At 39.4% G+C, this 19,993-nt stretch overlaps 1 protein-coding gene across 1 annotated transcript; it reads left to right on the top strand.

Moving 5' to 3' along the window:
* Positions 1-9,375: 9,375 nt before the first annotated feature.
* Positions 9,376-18,157, top strand: LOC126378944 (P protein-like). Its single transcript, XM_050027493.1, has 8 exons — positions 9,376-9,480; positions 10,610-10,742; positions 11,606-11,769; positions 13,861-13,966; positions 14,971-15,113; positions 15,211-15,318; positions 16,494-16,635; positions 17,909-18,157. Exons 1-8 carry the CDS (start codon positions 9,379-9,381, stop codon positions 18,070-18,072), a joined length of 1,062 nt encoding a protein of 353 aa, XP_049883450.1. The 5' UTR covers positions 9,376-9,378; the 3' UTR covers positions 18,073-18,157.
* The last annotated feature ends 1,836 nt before the right edge of the window (positions 18,158-19,993 follow it).

Genomic DNA, 19,993 nt, shown 5'->3' with positions numbered 1-19,993 from the left:
TTGTTAGGAGCCACGCGGTCGCGACGGCGCGGGCAGCGCGGTGGCAACTGTCACTACTGTCAATGAGAGAATTTCCAATCGACATTCCCCATCCACACGATAGATGGCGTTGCTCACTTTTAACGTGATAATTACGGTTCTCTATTTTTACTCATAAAATTTAATGTACTTAATAATTTACCATGGCATACTGTTACTTGTCCTATTATTAGTTACGCATATTATTAATTTGTCATAACTTTTTAAGCATAATTTTGAAATTCATAACTACTATAAGCATAATAATTTATGACAATAATGATTATATAAGCATAATTATTATAAGCATAAAAACTATGCTCGGAATAAGAAAAGTTTTGGCACAACTTTGAACATTTCCGAAACTTACTTTTTCCTTGGCTGCATTTGGTTCATGATAATAATAATAATAATATAAAACACTTTATTGCACACAAATACACAAAACATTTACAGGATAAACTTATTCTAAGGTGGGCAAAGGCGGCCTTATCGCTAAGAGCGATCTCTTCCAGACAACCTTCGGCAAAGGATATGGTACATTTGTACAGCTGCAGTGTAGCGCGCAAATACGTAAAATAAAACAATAGACACATTTTATATATACATACACAATCTTATATACTAAATATATATTATACACATACTATAGATATATACATACAATGATACATATAAGTAAAAATAAAATATTAGTTACAGGACGATGATTTAGCCAAGAAAAAATGGTGAAGTTTAGTTTTGAATATAGCTAATGACTTCGAATGCCTGATATCATGATTGTGACTTTTTATATTTTTTGACACTTTTAATGCTGTTGGTCATCATTCAGTATACGTTTCGTGTGTAAGATAAACATGCTGGCGGTACATAAGTAAGTAGTAACCGGGACCAACGGCTTAACGCGCCTTCCGCACGGATCATCGGACAATCAGGTGATCAGCCTGTAATGTCCTAACCGAACTAGAGATCACAAAGTGATGTGATATGTCCCATCGGGATTTGAAGATAAGATAAGATAAGATAATCGTTTATTTGCGAGAATACATGATATAAATTAGATATTAGTAACATAGTCCAGTACAGTATTCGGCTTACAAGCAAGCATGCAAATGTATTTTTTTATATTTAGCGTCTAAGTAATATTATTAATACAATTCATGTCATTATATTACTAACATTAATAAAAGATAAAAATCACAATTACAAAAAAAAAAAAAAAGAAACCGGGACCTCCGGATCGAATTCTGTTTTCAGGATAATTCAGTAGAACAAATAAAACAGATCTAATTCTCTGCATCACTCTTATGTCTCCCAGACAGGGGATCCCGCTGAGTGTAGACACATGATCGTGAGACCAACGCTCAACCACTGGACCTCGGAGGACGTTGTTATGTATTGTATGTTACCAAATAAAGATACATAACTCAGCAACCTCCGTGGTCCAGTGGTTGAGCGTTGGTCTCACGATCCGGAGGTCCCGGGTTCGAATCCCGATGGGAACACATCACATGTTTCCGATCCCAAATGTTATTTTTCTTCCTTTTAGTTTCCCAATCTTTTAAAAGTTGTCATTGGCACAAAGCAGTACCAGTGCCATTAAAAAAAAACAAAGATATATTTAGTACTGCGGGGCGGAAGGCAAGAGGATAAAAAAGATGTTTTTTTTTTATTTGTTCTCTACAATGTACATAAATGGGTTTCACAAAATAATGCACAATTGAAGGGTATGTACGAGTGGAGACTGGCGCCCGAGATAAGCCAGAGCCTGTGTTTCGAGATCACCAGTGCTCCAGATGTACTTCCCGGATATCTTAACATTAGTTACCTATATGTATGCATGTTTAAATCACCACTGCCCTATTTTTCCCTAAAAAAAGTAGCATGGAAAATCCAGCTCTTATTTATAAGTATATTGGCCCCGATTCCTGCAGACACCGCCTAATTTTATTTTAAGTTATATCCGTCATTTTCATATCCGTCGAAAAGGAAAGGGACGGATGATTCACAGCTCTTAATTTTAGGAAGAATGAGTAAATTAATGTGTCGGGTTATTGAAGAAATCCTTGGGTGTCGGGACGGTGAAATTTATTTAATGAAATAAAACAGCAGCGTCTTGTCTTGTGTTGTATTGAGAGAAGGGAAGAACGAAAGCTCCGCGAATGAATGTAATTACAAAAGTGTTTCCATATTTAAAATACAAATCTTAAATATATTTATATGTTTTCAACATAACTCCCAACAAGGCAAAAGATAATGCTTCGATAATGGACTGTAAGTATATAATTAATAGGTAACTGATTCAAATGTGTGCGATAACTTTTGCATTTGTCAGTGCTATGAAGAATAGTTTGAACTATCTATTACAATTACACATTCAACTTATTATTTATAATATTATCTATTTATAGTTTTAGTTTAAGTAGGTTAAGTTTAGAAGATAAGTACTTTTAATTTATCTAGCTTAAGTTTGGAAGGTAAGTACAATTATGTAAGTATGGTTTACTAGTATATAAGTTACTGTAATTTTACAATAAACATAACTACAATTATTTTTTTTGTTTTTCACTTAACCTTTTTAACTTTTATGTTATACAACCACTGAGGTAAGTATTACTGGTAAGTACCTATGTAAGTATCTAGTATTTATTTTTTACATTTATAATTAAGTAAAGTAAATTAAATTTTAAGTTTATGAACTTGTTACATAGGCAGCTAGTAATAGTGAAATCAATTATTTGCTCTTATAGTTATTATTCGATTATTTACTCTTATATATAACTTAGGAATTGTTCCTTTTACAAACGTAAATTGGTAAGTAACCAGTCTTAGTGACATAACTATAATTTAGTTAGGAAAATGAATAGTTTTACAATTCAACTTAATTAAACTTATTAATTAACTTAGCCTAAGTCTCTTGGCATCCTCTCAGGCACAATTAGGTTACCTGAGAAGCATCTAGGCCTACGAGAACTGGACAACCTTATACACAGGTAATAATAATAATAGGTAGTTAGACTGAGCCTGATAACAACTTACTTAAATTGTTAGGTATTTAATTTAAAGGCAATATGCAAACTTTAGTTATAGAAGTTTTGTGATAATTACCATTTGCTTTTTTAACTTCCATGGCTCTTATTTTTCCATCACTACCTGGAAATACCTTTGTGACTCTAGCCATTGGCCACGTCATGGGGGGTGTGTCCAATTCTTTCAGAATGACAAGATCGCCTATCTTTACATTTGGCATGTTATCTTTCCATTTTGGTCTATTCTGTAATACATTTAAATATTGTTTTGACCACTGTCTCCAGAACTGTTGTTTTAGAGCTGTACATTTTTCCCAAAACTTAAAAGTGTTTATATTATTTTGTGAGATATCTTGCTCTGGTAAACAAGTTAAGGGGCTTCCTGTCAAGAAGTGAGCAGGAGTGAGATATGATACATCATCACAGTCTGTAGACATTGGTGTTATAGGTCGAGAATTTAATATGCCTTCTATCTGTACAAGTACAGTGTACAGCTGCTCATAGGTGAGAATGTGACTACCTAATACTCTCTTTAGATGGTATTTAACGCTCTTTACTCCCGCTTCCCATAGTCCACCGAAGACCGGGGAGTAGCTGGGTATAAAATGAAAATTGATTCCCAACTGTGAGGCTGCACTCTGCACCTGTTGCTGATGAGCTACTGAGCTATTAAATTTGTACAATTCTTTTAACTGTGAGTTTGCACATTTGTAAGTACTAGCATTGTCGCAATAGACTTCTGTTGGAACATTCCTTCGTGCTATGAACCTTTTAAAGCTTGCTAAAAATGTGGCGGTAGTAAGATCCGACACTAGTTCTAGGTGTAAGGCTTTTGTTACAAAACACACATAGACAATTATGTAAGCCTTTGTTGTAATGACACTTCGAACACGGGATTGTTTAACAAGAATAGGCCCAGCAAAGTCCATTCCGACCTTTTTAAATGGTCGACTAGTAGTTACCCTGTCCGCAGGGAGTGAACCCATCAGCTGTTTGGCTGTTTCAGCCTTGAAACGAAAGCATGTTGTACATTTATATATTACACTCTTAATTAAGCGTAAAGCATTGACAATCCAATAACGTTGGTTTAAACTAGACAAAATTAATTTTTGACTTGCGTGCAAAAGCTTGTTATGTTCATTTTCAATTATCATACAAGTAATTAGAGATTGCCTAGGTAATATAATTTGATGCATTTGGTTATATGGCAAACCAGAATGTTGCAGTCTACCTCCTACCCGGAGAAGACCGTGAGCATCTATAAACGGGTTAAGCCCTCTTAAAGAAGCTTGTACTTGCATACCGTTTTGCAAAGCATTTAAATCTTTAGAAAAATACTTGAGCTGTTCGTGCTTTATAAGCAGAGATAATGCATTGTTAGTCTCAGCAAAGGAAACAAAGTTTTCTTTAATTTTGGCCGAGTTAGGTTTAGAATTATTACAAAATCTAATGACATATGCAAGTACACGTTTCATTCTGTTAATATCAGAATATTTGTGAATAAAATTATCAAGGAATGACGACCCATTTGAGCTCAGCGATACCGCCGCACAGACCGCCTCGTTCTGTGAACATTTAATTTCAGGAATGTCCTCGGGTAATTGGTAAGTACAATTTTTAAATTTATAATTACAATCTGACATTTCCTTAGGCCCTGACCACCATAAGTGGTGATTTGGTAAGTCGCAGGGACTTGTTCCTCTGCTCAAGCAATCTGCAGGATTTTTATCTGTCTGTATATAGGACCAATTAAAGTTATTAGTACATTCAGTAATTAATTTTGTTCTATTCGCAATATAAGATTTTAATTTGATTGGATCGGTCTTCAACCACGCCAATACGACTTGTGAATCTGTGTAAAGGTGAACTTCATTTACTATCTGTTTCTGACTAATAGTATTGTATACTTTTGAAGCTAACTTGGCAAGTAAAAGCGCAGCGTTTAATTCTAAACGTGGGATGGTTAACTGTTTAGGTGCAATGGGATTTATGCGTGACTTAGAGCATAATAGTGACATTTGAACTTTACCTTGCATGTCAATAGTTCTCACATAAATTGCACAACCATATGCCACATTGGATGCGTCTGAAAATCCTATTAATTGAAATGTTTGATGTTCACTTTTACACATTGTATTCCTTTCAATATGAATACTTGACATGTTAGTTAAGTCATTATAAAGTGATTGCCATTTATTATTTAATTCTGGCGGAGGAATAGAATCCCAGTCTGTTTTGGACAGCCATAGCTTTTGCATAATATGTTTGGCTTGCACAAAGATTGGTCCAATCAGTCCAAGAGGGTCATAAAATTTACTGATAAAACTTAAGATTTCTCTTTTGGTCTTGACAGATTGCTTAGGCGGGGGGGAAAATTTAAAAGTGTCTGAATTGACGTCAAAATTCAACCCTAACGTTTTAACATCTTTTTGCATGTTAATTTCTCCAGAATACCTCTGTTCCTTCGGAATATCCTGTAAAATACTGGAATCGTTGGCTGACCATTTATGCAAGAAGAAACTACCTTTAGATAACAATTGTGAAAGTTGACTTTTTGTTTCTATTATTACATTTAAATCATTATGAGTATACAATATGTCATCAACATATGTTGCATTTAGAATTACTGGGACAGCCAAAGGATATTCATTTTTAAATCTATAAGCTAACTCATTTAAGCACCTTGTTGCTAAAAAAGATGAGTTTTTTAAGCCATAAGTAATAGTGTTTAATTGTAAACATTTTATGGATTCATGGGGGTCATCTCTCCATAATATATTTTGGAGTGACCTCTGACTTTTTTCTATTAAAACATTTCTAAACATACGCCTAATATCGCAAGCGAAAAAATATTTATTTAGTCTGAACAACAATAGAGTGTCGAATAATTCGTTTTGGACCACAGGGCCATTCAACATAATATCATTCAGAGAAATTTTATTTGTTGTTTTCATAGATCCGTCAAATACTGTACGTAAACGAGTACTAACTGCATTTTCACGTATGACAGGGTGATGTGGCATAAAGTATACCGCATCTTTGTTAAAATCGTAACTAGAAATATCGACATAGCTGGCATGGCCAAGGTCTATGTATTCATGAATAAAACTTTGATATTCTTTGAACAAAGCTTCATCTTTATGGAGCCTTTTCTCTAAATTCAAAAATCTGCGCATAGCGAGAACTAGAGAATTCCCTAAAGTATTGTTTACATCGTAAATTGGAATCTTTAAGGGCATTGAGACTTCAAATTTATTGTCAACAAGTTGAACCGTTTCATTAAAATATTCCTCACAATATTTTTGTTCAGACGTGGGGTGTTCAGGATATATTTCTGGTACAGCCTCAGATTTCCAGAACTGAATAACATTAGAATTTGAGTCTGTTTTACATTCTTGACAAAACAAAGAAACAGGGGTACTCTGAAGTTCATGGGGAGACTGTACGGGGACTTTTCCTGCAACCAAATAACCAAACTGCGTGTGAACGAGTCGGGGTGTCGCGGGATCGCTGAGCTCATTGTGCTGGTCCTCAAGCTGGGGCAGCAACGCCTGAAAAAAGATGTCAGCAGCTAATAAAATGTCTATCTCGCTTGTTTTATTGAATGTGTCATCGGCTAGTAATAAATTTTTTGGAATGTTAATAAGTGACAGGTCAAAACTGTTTTGTGGCAAGTTAGTAGTTATTTTGTTCACCACTAGGCAGTTAGTATTAACTTTATAGGGATAAGCACATGAAAATATGTCCACTTGCAAGGAACTTTGTATTTTCTTTCCAGTTTTAGCAATGCCAGAAACCTCTGTGTTTGTAGCTAGTAGATTTCTCCCAATTAGATTAGCTAATTTAGTTGTAATGAAAGATGACTGACTGCCAGAGTCTAATAAAGCCTTGACTATCAATTCCTGCCCATTTTTAGTTAATATTTTTACTTTGGCAGTAGGTAACAAAACTTGGTTGTTGTCATTTAAGCCTGACAGCAACGTTACCCCACCCTCAGTACTAGATGATGATGTTTCATTTCCATCATGCAAGAGCGTGTTGTGATTTTGCTTGCAGTGAGTGCATTTAAAATGAAAGCGACATTTCCCTGTATGGCTGTTTAAGCAGGTTTTGCATAGCTTTTTAGCTTTTATACATTCAACACGTTCTGCAATCGATGCAAGCAAAAACTTGGGGCATGAAAATATTTTGTGATCTGACTTACCACAGTAATAGCACTTAGCTACATGATTATTTGTTACTGCAGCAGTAGCTTGTACTTTCCTAGCGCCGATGACATCATTGTTGCTCGAGTTTTCGAGAGCTAGGGCTCTTGTTTCAAGATATTTTATGAAATCTGTAAAAGTTGGGGATTGAGATGAGTTCCTATCCAAACAGTAAGCTCTATTAGTGACTGGGTCGAGTTTGCGAGATAGAATGCATACAAGTATGCTGTCCCATTTGTCAACGGGTTCATTTAAATTGTTTAGAGCTGCTACATGCTGTTTTGCAACAGAAATTAAATTACGTAACATGGTTACATTTGGCCTGGGTATCGAGGCAAGATCCAATAACTTGGATATATGTTCAAATACAATTTTGTGACTATTATCATATCGATCACGCAGGATTGTCAATGCTTCACTGTAACTTGAGCCTTGTATTGGTAAATTATTAATAAGATCGAAGGCTTCTCCTTTTAGAAAACCACGTAAATACACAAACTTTTGAATGTCAACAATGTTAGAATCGTTATGTACAAGCGCCGTAAACAATTCGATGAAAGGTTTGTATTCTAGGTACTTGCCGTCGAATGGTGGTATTTGGATATCAGGGAGTTTTAACTTGGACGTGACGTTATTAGAACCGCCACTTGGCTTTGCCGCCGCCGCCGTCGTCCCGAATCTTGACTGCAAAGTAGTGCGCAGTAAGTCCATACACACAAAGTAGGCCTCTTCAACAGGAGTGGGATCATGGTCGTCGTTGACCTGAACAGTCAGGTCTATATACTCCTTGAAGATGGACTGGGCATGTTCTTGCTTCGTGCGTAACATTTGTTCGGATGCGGACGCGAGGAATTCCGACGTTAGCGAGTTGCGTAGGCGCGTCATCGTGCCTTTCACATATTTCCGCCTGTTAAATAGCTCGTTGTCGCTTGCCATATTGCTGACTAATTACGTAAACAAGTACTGAATTGTTTAAATTTACTTTTCCTGAAAAAAATATGGTCGCTCGGTATACGAAAACGTGGTAAAAAAATGATGCAATACAATTCCTGTTAAGATTGGGATCGAGATCGATTGTATTGAACGACAACGTTGATTGCTAAAAATCGCTCACTTCACTCCGAACATCGCGTTTTTTGTAGCAATATTAATGTTCCGTAATATGCTATGAGTGAGTGAGATAGCAATTTTATTTGTATTGCGTTGTCCTTTGTCTTCGGCGAGTTTGACGAAATAAAATCGTTACAAATAAACGAACACTATTGAAGTTCTTCTTTGTAAATTCGGTTACACGCAGATGAAGATTGCTTTCTCCGGTTTTGAACACTTCGACGTCGGTGTGTCCTTCCGCCGCGGCAACGATGATTGAGTGAATGAATGAAGTACAATCTTACCGCGTTGCTCAGGAATAATGGCGACTGGAATGGACTCACAAACTTGCCCGACGTAAACTTCTGACGCAAAAATCGTGCTGATCCGTCGCACCGTTTTGGCCGCAAACACCTGTAGATGAGCTGCACACTATGCTCACGTTGCTCGAAGGACCATGAAGAAATCCTTGGGTGTCGGGACGGTGAAATTTATTTAATGAAATAAAACAGCAGCGTCTTGTCTTGTGTTGTATTGAGAGAAGGGAAGAACGAAAGCTCCGCGAATGAATGTAATTACAAAAGTGTTTCCATATTTAAAATACAAATCTTAAATATATTTATATGTTTTCAACAGTTATTGACTGACGTAAAATTTTTAGACGGTTTGTTTAGATTTGTGCTTAAAATTGACGTGTGTTCCATAAATTTTATGCTTGTCGATTACCCGTCCCTTTCCTTTTCGGCGATAAGAAAATGACAGATATAACTTAAAATAAAATTAGATGGTATTTACAGGAATTAGCACCATTGTTAAGATAACATTAGCTATTAAGTTGCCTTTCATACTAACCCCTATGGATGTGTTAATGTCTGAAATAAATATATTTGAATTTGAATTTGAAAATGCTGCACCGACAAGAGCGTGGCTCTTAAATTGATGACGATGAATGATTATTTTTGGATTTGTGAGTATTGTTGTATGCGTGCAGAACAGTGGAGCATGGTCGGATGAACCCGATACCAGTGCTGCTGTCCATGGTGCTCTACTGCAACATGGGGGGTGAGCTGGATACCGAATACAACTACGTGAACTACAACATCATGAAAGGCCCTGAACATTGGCAAGCGACTGAGGAAGTGGGTACATACATAACATGCAGTAAAAATTACACTATTTAATGCATACTGTACGTCACTGTCTCCGTGGTCTAGTGGTTAGAGCGTTAGGCTCACGATCTGGAGGTCCGGGTTCGATTCCCGATGGGGACATTGTCGAAATCACTTTGTGAGACTGTCCTTTGTTTGGTAAGGACTTTTCAGGCTTGAATCACCTGATTGTCCTTAAAAGTAAGATGATTCCGTGCTTCGGAGGCACGTTAAGCCGTTGGTCCCGGCTGTTAGCCGTAAAAACACCTCCACCAACCCGCAGTGGGGCAGCGTGGTGGAGTATGCCCATACCCCCTCCGGTTGATTGAGGGGAGGCCTGTGCCAGCAGTGGGACGTATATAGGCAGTTTATGTACGTCACTGTACTCGAGCAGCTTGTGGGCCAAATATACTCAAAAAGCGTATAATGCTCTGCGTATCCAATACAATAATGCATTCGGGCTCTATTGCGGCTGCCTCGCTACTGCAGCGCATCGGCCATGTCCGCGGAGGCGGGTGTGGATGGTTTTGACGCTGTCTGGCGCAAAAAAACCGCATCCCTGCTGAACAGAATGCGAGTCAGTAGCAATGGAATCCTGACTGCAATTGCTAATAAGTGTGACAGCCCTCTGATATTGGACCTCATAAAGCGTGTCAAATCCCCTCTAGTTATAAGGTACTAACATAAGTTAAGTGAATTGTACTAACAAATAAATGGATCTGTTTTGTCTTTAATAAATAATAAAGCTTTGTATAACACACATAAACAGCCTATATACGTCCCACTGCTGGGCACAGGCCTCCCCTCAATCAGCCGGAGGGAGTATGGAGCATACTCCACCACGCTGCTCCAATGCGGGTTGGTGGAGGTGTTTTTACGGCCTCCGAAGCATGGAATCATCTTACTTTTTCAGACAATCAGGTGGTTCAAGTGTACAAAGTGCTTACCAAACAAAGGACAGTCTCACAAAGTGATTTAGACAATGTCTCCATCGGGAATCGAACCTGGACCTCCAGATCGTGAGCTTGACGCTCTAACCGCTAGAATTGGGCTGTTCCTTGTTATACTCGTATGCGGTACCTGAAAAAGGTATTTTTGATGACAATTTACCTGGTTCCAGGCATTTGCGGATATCAAGTTTCACCAGAAGATGATGCCAGGGGTCATCATAGCAGCAGCAGCCACTGCTGTATACCTCGTCTTCGTCTTCGCGTTGCTGAAACCACATAAATACTCAAACCCAGAGGCTGGAGGTAAGTCCATGGTTTTGGAGGTCTCAGGCGAGTCCTTCTCAAATTTATCGCCTACAGGAGCCCATCGCGACCTCTGGTGTCAGGGTTATTATTGAGCCGCCAAAGGCCCCTGATATGGCTCATGTAACGACTACTTACTTACAAGCGCTGTATCTACGATAGTAATCTGCACATTGGCCTATGTCTGCTAACCATTGCGGCTAAAATTGGCTTCAAAAAGTTTCTTGGTAAATCAATGTTTGCAATGAAAATCTGCACATTGACCTATGTCTGCTAACCATTGCGGCTAAAATTGGCTTCAAAAAGTTTTTTTTCAATTCTGCTCCGCACTACCCAAATCCCCTGGTAGTTGCGGCTTCCGAATACATCCCGCTTAGGGACGGTACTGAAAAGTATCCGTGAAGGACAACATTGGCAACATCCAACAACATATTTTGTTACTTTTTAACCTCTCATATGCCGAGATACCAGACACAATAGATTTTACATTGTGTCTGGTCGAGATCCGCGTTCCGACGTTCGAAAGATTAATGCATAAAATGGCAACACATTTTTCTTTTTCCAACAATTTTTTTTAATTTGTTGGATGTTGCCAACAGATGATAAGATCGGTCATTGACTTCACAAGGAAGAAGATGCCTGGGCTATGGGCTTCGTATAAGTCATCATCGTCATTCGTGTAAAAGCCATGCTCTTGTCGGTGTGGCATTCTCCATTCTTTTTCAAGACCAAGAGGAGCTTACATGGAAAAATCTGTTCCATGTAAGCTCTTCTTGGTCTTCCCCTTCCTCTCTTTCCTTCTATCTCCCCTTCAATGATGCTGTTGCTTGCATGAGGCATAAAACGATAAGTTTTGGTTTCAGAGCTCATCCATCGACAGACACTCCTGCGCATTGCTGCTTCTAGCATCAACAGGAACAGCAGGAACTGGGACTCTATCAGGAATCAGCTGGTGGAGTGGCACCACGAGGTGGACCAGGAGAGGCTGCGCAGGCTGGCTGATGATGGACCGGCGTCCCCTAGACAAGTACTATTATTATTGCGTATGGCAGACAAAAATAAAATATCAAATCAAATCAAATATACTTTATTGCACAAAACTAAAATTTCAGCAATCAGACATAACACATGAATACAGTACAATTTGGGCGGCCTTATCGTTCTAGAGCAATTTCTCCCAGGCAACCACCAAAAGGAAACAAACATTTACAAACAACTTGGAAGCGGGATGGTGCAATAAAAATAAATAAATAAAACCTAAAAGTAAACTAAAGTTAATATAATAAATACTCTATACTATACGTACATACAGGGTGTTAGTGACATCGTAACGAAAACTTTGAGGGATGATTCAGGCCATGATTCTGAGTTGATATCAAGTGGAATTTTCCGTTACAAAAGTATGGAACGGAAAATAATTTAAATAAGCTCTAAAATTTTCATGACTTCTCCGACAGGAAATTCCACTTGATATCGACTCAGAATCATGGTCTGAATCATCCCCTTCAGTATTCGTTACAGTGTCACCTAACACCCATACCTACTTGTATGGCTACTGTATGTACTTGTATGGGGTGTAAGTGACATCGTAACGAATACTGAGAGGGATGATTCAGCTGATTATTCTGAGTTAATATCAAGTGGAATTTTCCATCGCAAAAGTATAGAATTGAAAATAATTTAAAAAAACAAAAAAATAACATGAATTTTGCGACGGAAAATTCCACTTGATATTAACTCAGAATCATGGTCTGAATCATCCCTCTGAGTATTCGTTACGATGTCATAACACCCTGTATATTAATAAATACTCAATATAATCCATATATACTAAAAATATACCTAACCATAATCTGAGAAAACTATAATAATAAACAATAGACTATACACACACATACAAAACAAGTTTTGAAAAAATAAAATACATCATACATAATAGTAATATCCTAAGAATATCCGCATAAGGATTCAAATATCCTGCGTGGATCATAATATCCAACTTAAGCTCCCCTAACCGAGTCACATCTCACATAGTGAACGAGTGCCCTCTGCATCGGTTCCCAGGAGGCATAACAGCTGTTTGTAACCTAAATACCATGCATAGAATAAATTTCATTTCATTTCATAGCCGGGCTGCATTGTGTGACGGATGCAGAGTCAAGTACTATATAGGTGCTAATTCCTGTAAATACCATCTAATTTTATTTTAAGTTATATCTGTCCTTTTCTTATCCGCCGAAAAGGAAAGGGACGGGTAATCGACAAGCATAAAATTTATGGAACACACGTCAATTTTAAGCACAAATCTAAACCAACCGTCTAAAAATTTTACGTCAGTCAATAACCCGACACATTAATTTACTCATTCTTCCTAAAATTAAGAGCTGTGAATCATCCGTCCCTTTCCTTTTCGACGGATACGAAAATGACGGATATAACCTAAAATAAAATTAGGCGGTGTCTGCAGGAATCGGGGCCATAGAGTTACTAAATAATAACCACAAAACACCTCGTTTCACACAGACACTACACATTGACGTTATCGTACACGCGCATCTGTGTGTGTGACGTCTGACGCCATACGATTGAAGACTAAAGTAAGACCGAGGGGGTGAGGTAAACCTAGCTCAGCCGCTGGTGGGGAGCGGAGAGTTGCCGTTTTTAGTATTATTTCTTATTCTGTAGTTTGTTACAATACGGTATTAGGCAGCCAATGTACTAAATTGTTTGTTCAAATTACTAAATTCGCGCCCAACTGGGCACCCTCAGGCCTGTTGTCTTAAACGTTGTACCGGGTGAGAGCCTTCAGCGCTCCCCATTTGTCCAGCCAAGAAGTTAATGCCATCTGCGGCAAATCTACAACAAGCCACGTCAAAAAAAAAAATTACTAAATTGTATAACAATATTTATTTTTTTTAAGTACGTCTAGGGCCCTCTGCCGAGGTTTTTCTTGCAGCTTCTTTTCCCCGGCTATACAGGTTGTGAGCTGCAGTAGTTTTAGGCGGATGAGACGTTCGTTATGTAAAAAATGACGATTTAAAGTGCAACTATGTTACGTACTGAATAATGAATAATTTTTGAATTTATGAGTACTTAGTTAGATTTTGTTTGTCACCAGCGCTTCAACAAGATTACCGATTACACTCTCCTTATGAAGGTCGGGCTTGCCATCGCTATATTCTGCGCGATTTTCTTTGTAAGGCGGTATCGCTTGTTCGGGTTAGGTAAGCACATGTTTACCCTTATATCTTGTATAACAAATAGACACGGCGAAGACAGAGAAAGCGGACAGAGTGAACCTTGCCTATATACGGTCACGAGCATTTATATGTATACACTTTGGTACCATGTCACATTAACTTTTTTGACAAATTGAACTGTAAGTCTCACTAAATGTCAAAATATGTTAGTACGACAGAGTCCTAAAGTAGACTGTACATCTCCCTAGCATTATCCCGTTTTCCACAGGGTCCGCTTACCTAATCTGAAGATTTGACAGGTCCGGTTTTTTACCCTTCCAACCCGCGAAGGGAAAACCAGCCCAATACAGGTTAGGTTAGGTTAAAAGGCATTTCTCGGGAATGTGGGTTTCCTCACGATGTTTTCTTTCACCGCTGAGCGCGTGATAATCATTTATGATCCAAACATGAATTGGAAAACAAATTCGACAATCATTGGTTTAGGTCTGTGCTGGCTTCGAATCTGCGACCTCAAGGTGAGAGGCTAGCGTTCTATCAACTGGGTTACCACGGCTCACTGCTGCTGCTAAAAATAAATAAGTAAATTAAAATTTCACAGCATTAATATTTATAACTGCCTCCGTGGTTACTAGACCACGATCACGATCTCACTACCACGACTAGACTCACGATCTGGAGGTCCGGGTTCGATTCCCGATGGGGACATTGTCACTTTGTGAGACTGTCCTTTGTTTAGTAAGGACTTTTCAGGCTTGAATCACCTAATTGTCTGAAAAAGTAAGATGATTCCGTGCTTCGGAGGGCACGTTAAGCTGTTGGTCCCGGCTATTAGCCGTAAAAACACCTTCACCAACCCGCAGGGGAGCAGCGTGGTGGAGTATGCTCCGTGCCCCCTCCGGTTGATTGAGGGGAGGCCTGTGCCCAGCAGTGGGACGTATATAGGCTGTTTATGATGATGATATTTCAAGGCGACTCGCAATTAGCCGGTTTTTTTATGCTCCAGGTTGCAACCTTTGATTATGTTTCAGGTGGATTGTCAATAGCTTTGATAGTGGTGGCCTGTATGGGATATCTGTTAATACTTTTGAACCCGCCAGACATGAACAGTCTACTTAGGAGATTCCAATGGGTGACAATCATTGGATTGATTTCTATATTTTTCATAGAAAGGGTAAGTTCCTTTTTTTCTTTCCTCGCACGCACACTCATTTACGCACACACACACTTTCACATTCATTCATTCATTCACATTTGTTTTCACATTTCAGTCTCTTGAAACGATGCGCTTGAATAAGAGAATATTTCAATTTCTATGGTCAACGGTCCCCGCGGACAAAGCAGCTGTCCCTTTCACCGTTATGAGGTACCTGCAATGGGTGAGTAGAACACAACATATAGTTTGGCGGCAAGGATGTGCTGCCGCCAAAGGATTTTTTCGGGGTACCGAACAGAGCATAGTACCCCGCTAGCCACAAGTTGGTAGTGTGACTTGGGATCGACGATCCGACGGTGATATGTTGGAAGTTGTATATATGCGTCTTGCTGTGTAAACTTCGATATCGCGTTTCACGACCGCTTGAAGACTGCATTATTGAATGTGGCGCCATCTGTTGCATGTGAGCGGAACTAGGTGGCCAACTAGTTGGGTCCGCTACATATAGCTACATGTACAGTGGTGGCTCTAGCAAAATATTTAGGTGGTGCGAGCCCTCACAGTGGGGCCTGACGCCCTGAGTCGAGGTTCGCGCCTAAAGGTTAGGTTACACAGTGCGAGCAGCTGATGTGATAATAGACAGCTACTTTGCTTTGTGTATTCGTATGACAGTAGCTCGACTAGCCTCGCACGATCACACTATGCAAACTGCTGGCGTCGTAGAAGACAGCTACTATACCAGTGTACTGGTATAATTCGTTTGTATCATGTCGCCCAAACAAGAAACACTGTACCCGGCGTGGGCCCGAGCGTACGAGCTACTGTCATTTCGCAAAATCGTGCGAGTTGACGACCGAGCGGCGTGTGAGTGGTGTGATGGGGGAAGGCAAGTAGCGAGTAAAGTAAAAAATATTAAAGTAAAGCGTAGGTTACACAGTGCGAGCTGACCGAGTCAGTTATGTTAGAGGTGCAGCTACTACGCACGTGTGACCGCATCATACGAGTTACTGTCATGTGCGAGTGGGACAGTTGCTCGCGTTCGAGTTACTTCAACAGTTTTTGTTTTTACTCGCTATTTGCCTTCCCCCACCACAACCACTCGCACGCCGCTCGGTCGTCAACTCGCACGATTTTGCGAAATGAAAAAGTCGATTCCCTCAATCAGCGCTTATCGCTATCGACCCCGGGTCGATTAATTCTTTCAAATATTTTTCCTTTCAGACGACGCCCTGAGCCGAGGTTCGCGCCCAACTGGGCACACTCAGGCCTGTTGTCCGTTGTACCGGGTGAGAGCCTTCAGCGCTCCTCATTTGTCAATGCCATCTGCGGCAAATCTACAATAAGTCACGTCAAAAAAAGCCCAGTTTGACCCAGCTCACAAGCGCTTCTTACTTTCAGAGCTCTTTCGCGTTCAGCGCAATTTTCAACAACTTCGGTGCGGTGACCACGATGCGGAAGGTGGCCGTACGGTTTGGAGACATGTTACCTGATCGACTGACAGACATGGTGTATGCAGTCACCTTCGGTTGTAACGTCGGAGGTGAGTGTGGCATATGGCTAGTTTCCAACTATTCAAATCAGTTACTTTTTACTAAACGTCAAAACACGAAATTACTATGGAATTTGTATGAAAAAGCACACTGTGACGTCATAGAAAACGTGATACAATGTCGCACTTATTATTACGTTTTTCTTGATTAAAATTCATAAATAAATTAAATAGAAAAAGAAAATGTTTTTCGTCAATTTTAAATTTAGTAATCAGAATTTCATAAAATTTATCTTTGACCTAGGAAACCTATTTCTCTCCACTACTTAAATAGTAACGTACAATGACGGCCCGCGTGGTCCTGTGGTTGACCGTTGGGTTAACAACCTGGGCATTTTACACAAAACACCTCGTTTCACACAGACACTACACATTGACGTTATCGTACACGCGCATCTGTGTGTGTGACGTCTGACGCCATACGATTGAAGACTAAAGTAAGACCGAGGGGGTGAGGTAAATCTAGCTCAGCCGCTGGTGGGGAGCGGAGCGTTGCCGTTCTATACGTAGTGTTTATTACTTCTTATTCTATGGCAGTAGTGTGCATGATGTGATCTCATACATATTAAAGAACTGCTATTTTTTGTCGTGACTTATTGTACTTAGATTTGCCACAAATGGCATTAGCTACTTGGCCGGATAAATGGGGAGCGTTGAGGGCTCTCACCCGGTACAAAATTTAAAACAACAGGCCTGAGGGTGCCCAGTTAGGCTGCTTTTCCACCAGAGCTGTGCGAGGTAGCTAAGCGGTGTGCGAGGAAAAAGTCCACCACCATCCACCAATAGAATCACTTCATTTGCCTAGCCTCGCTCAGCTCGGCTCTGGTGGAGAAGGGTTTAGCGAAACGAGGTCGTTCTGCACTATTAAAGACCTGTACCACAGATCATAACCTGTACGAAGCCACTGACAATGCCGTAAGCGTGGCCAATTATTGGTCAGCAAAAATTTAGTTTCGATCGCCATCGACTCGCAAAGAAGAAGATATAAAACAAGCGAGAAATGTGTGCGAAGGATGTGTTGCCAGGAATATGTTGCCAGGTTTGGGACGACTCCGTGCCAGCCAGTCAATAGACGCGCGTACCCCTCGCTCACACATTTCACAGCTTCGCAACGCATTCTCGCACCGCACATGTGCGCATTTTGACAGCTCCGCTAACCTCGGCTCAGGGCGTCATCACAATTTACATACATATGGGTGCCAAGAGTTGCCTTTCTATACGTAGTATTATTCCTTATTCTATGGTGAAGGTATGTCTGTCGCAGGGTCAGCGACTGCCCTGGGCACCGGTGTGGCGATCGCGTGTCTGGCTTCAGCCTCCCAACAAGGATACCACATCAGCGGCTGCAAGTACATGATCTTCATGCTGCCAATAACCCTGATCAACATGATCTGTGTCTACTTCATCTGGGCTGGGGTCATAGGCTAAACCATGATATAAGAAGACCACTAGGCTCTGCACGGCAACCGCGCCGCGCGCGGCGCGAATTATATTGAGCGCTTGGACCAATAGGGGTTTGACGTCCTTCTACGTAGATAGCATTCGTATCGTTTATTGGTCCAAGCGCTCAATATGATCCTCTAGTCTCAGTAGTACGGTTGTTTTGTCCGGCCCCGAACTACTGATACTAAAAAAGTCTCATTAGTACGGTTATGACGTCAAACCGAACTTATGTGACTTTTTTGGTATCAGTAGTCCGGTTAAGGAGGTTATATAAAAATCACAAAAAGTATTAGAAAGCGAAATATTTTTTAAAATAGTAAATAATATTGAACGAAAATAATTTTCTTTGTAAAAAAACATAACATAACTTACTTACTTCTTGTACTTAACTTCAGTACCTCAGTACTACTTCAGTACTCATATTTAATAGTAAAAATCGGAACCAAAATCATTTTCTTTGTGAAAAAATTAGAACCTGTTCTTCTGCCTAACTTCCCTTCTTCATTCATTTCAGCTCTTCTACTCATATTAAGATGCTATATACGATGCAATTTTATGTAAATAAGTTTCTGTCGATATTTGGTTTGTTACAAGACGCAACTTACAATTTTGGATAAAATTTTCCCGGTCAATATCCTTTTTCGCCCTTTTCGACATTACCTTCACTCCAAATTTTTTAATTTGTTCTATGCTAAAATGTGCTAACTCATCATCGTCATTTAACACATGTAAAATTTGCAACATTGTCGGGTGTTTATTCAGGAGGTTATTTCACTGCAGAGTGAGCTTTGCCCGAATGCCGGCTGTTATTTAAAGCCCTTCGGACTCGTGGTCACACCAGGTTTTGCCCACCACTAACCGAACTACAGCTATAGGCTCAACAGTTCGGTTTGACGTCATAACCGTACTAATGAGACTAAAAAGGGCTCAGTAGTACGTGACCGGACAAAACAACCGTACTACTGAGACTAGAGGAATATGATTCGCGTATGCTCAATCCTATGACAAGCCGTCATTGCTAGCCCTTGATGACGTAAGTGTTACCAGTCAATTGGTATCTCCAACATTCCACCTACGTACGCGAATTTTATTAATGAAAATGAAGTGAATTACTGACTAATGTATTTAATTACTTACTATTATTTGTCACATATACAAAAATCATTAAAACTGTACGTAAATCTTTTACTAAATGTACAAAAAATCCATGTAAAGTAAATTAAAAACATTGGACGTGGGTAATTTATTTTTACGAAATGGCAACGTAGAGTTAGGATGACGTTAGCTGGGTTAACCTTGAAATGCTAGCTGTCACTTTTGAGCATACCAGCGGGCTTAGCACCGTTTGTATAAGTTTAAAATAAATAAAAAAATAAAAAAAAGGCGCGCGACTCTTTCTCACCTCGACATACGTCACCCGTCATTCTCTCACAGTACTGCACAGAAAGAGACAGATGATCTCTAACTCGGCGAGAAAGAGTCGCGTGCTTACGGTGCTAAGCCCGCTGATTTCTTATACCTTGGGCTAAACTAGTAGTCCCTCGTTGGATATTAAGATTAAGTTAGATTAAGAATAAAATATAAGGCAGGCAAAGATCTGAGGACCATACAGCCTTGAATTTTGTGATTTAATTTACGCACTGACACTTTTTTAGCTTGACAGTTAGGTATAAGTATACTTAACCTTAAATAGAACCTTTATAAATTGATTTTGATTGCTCATTTCTCTTGCAGTCGTATTTTTTTTACTTATGAATTATTACACAAAGCAACTTGTACTTAATTTTAAGTGAAAATAAAGCAAAATATAAATATTCTAAGCATAATCGTTGTTTGTTATGCCGCTTCCGTAAAAATCCGAAATCCGCATTTTTCCGATGGAATTCGTAGTTTCAATCAATATAAA

Source organism: Pectinophora gossypiella, chromosome 27 (genome assembly GCF_024362695.1).
Source record: "Pectinophora gossypiella chromosome 27, ilPecGoss1.1, whole genome shotgun sequence".
Taxonomy (NCBI): Eukaryota; Metazoa; Arthropoda; class Insecta; order Lepidoptera; family Gelechiidae; genus Pectinophora; species Pectinophora gossypiella.
Note: the sequence above shows the minus strand (reverse complement) of the source record. Positions and strands in the feature narration are given on the sequence as shown.

Excerpts from the sequence above, each read along its gene's own strand:
- LOC126378944 (XM_050027493.1), top strand. The coding sequence starts at position 9,379 with ATGGTGCTCTACTGCAACATGGGGGGTGAGCTGGATACCGAATACAAC. Across the intron at positions 13,967-14,970 it reads GTATCGCTTGTTCGGGTTAG|GTGGATTGTCAATAGCTTTG; the intron begins GTAAGCACATGT and ends ATTATGTTTCAG. Across the intron at positions 15,319-16,493 it reads TTATGAGGTACCTGCAATGG|AGCTCTTTCGCGTTCAGCGC; the intron begins GTGAGTAGAACA and ends TCTTACTTTCAG.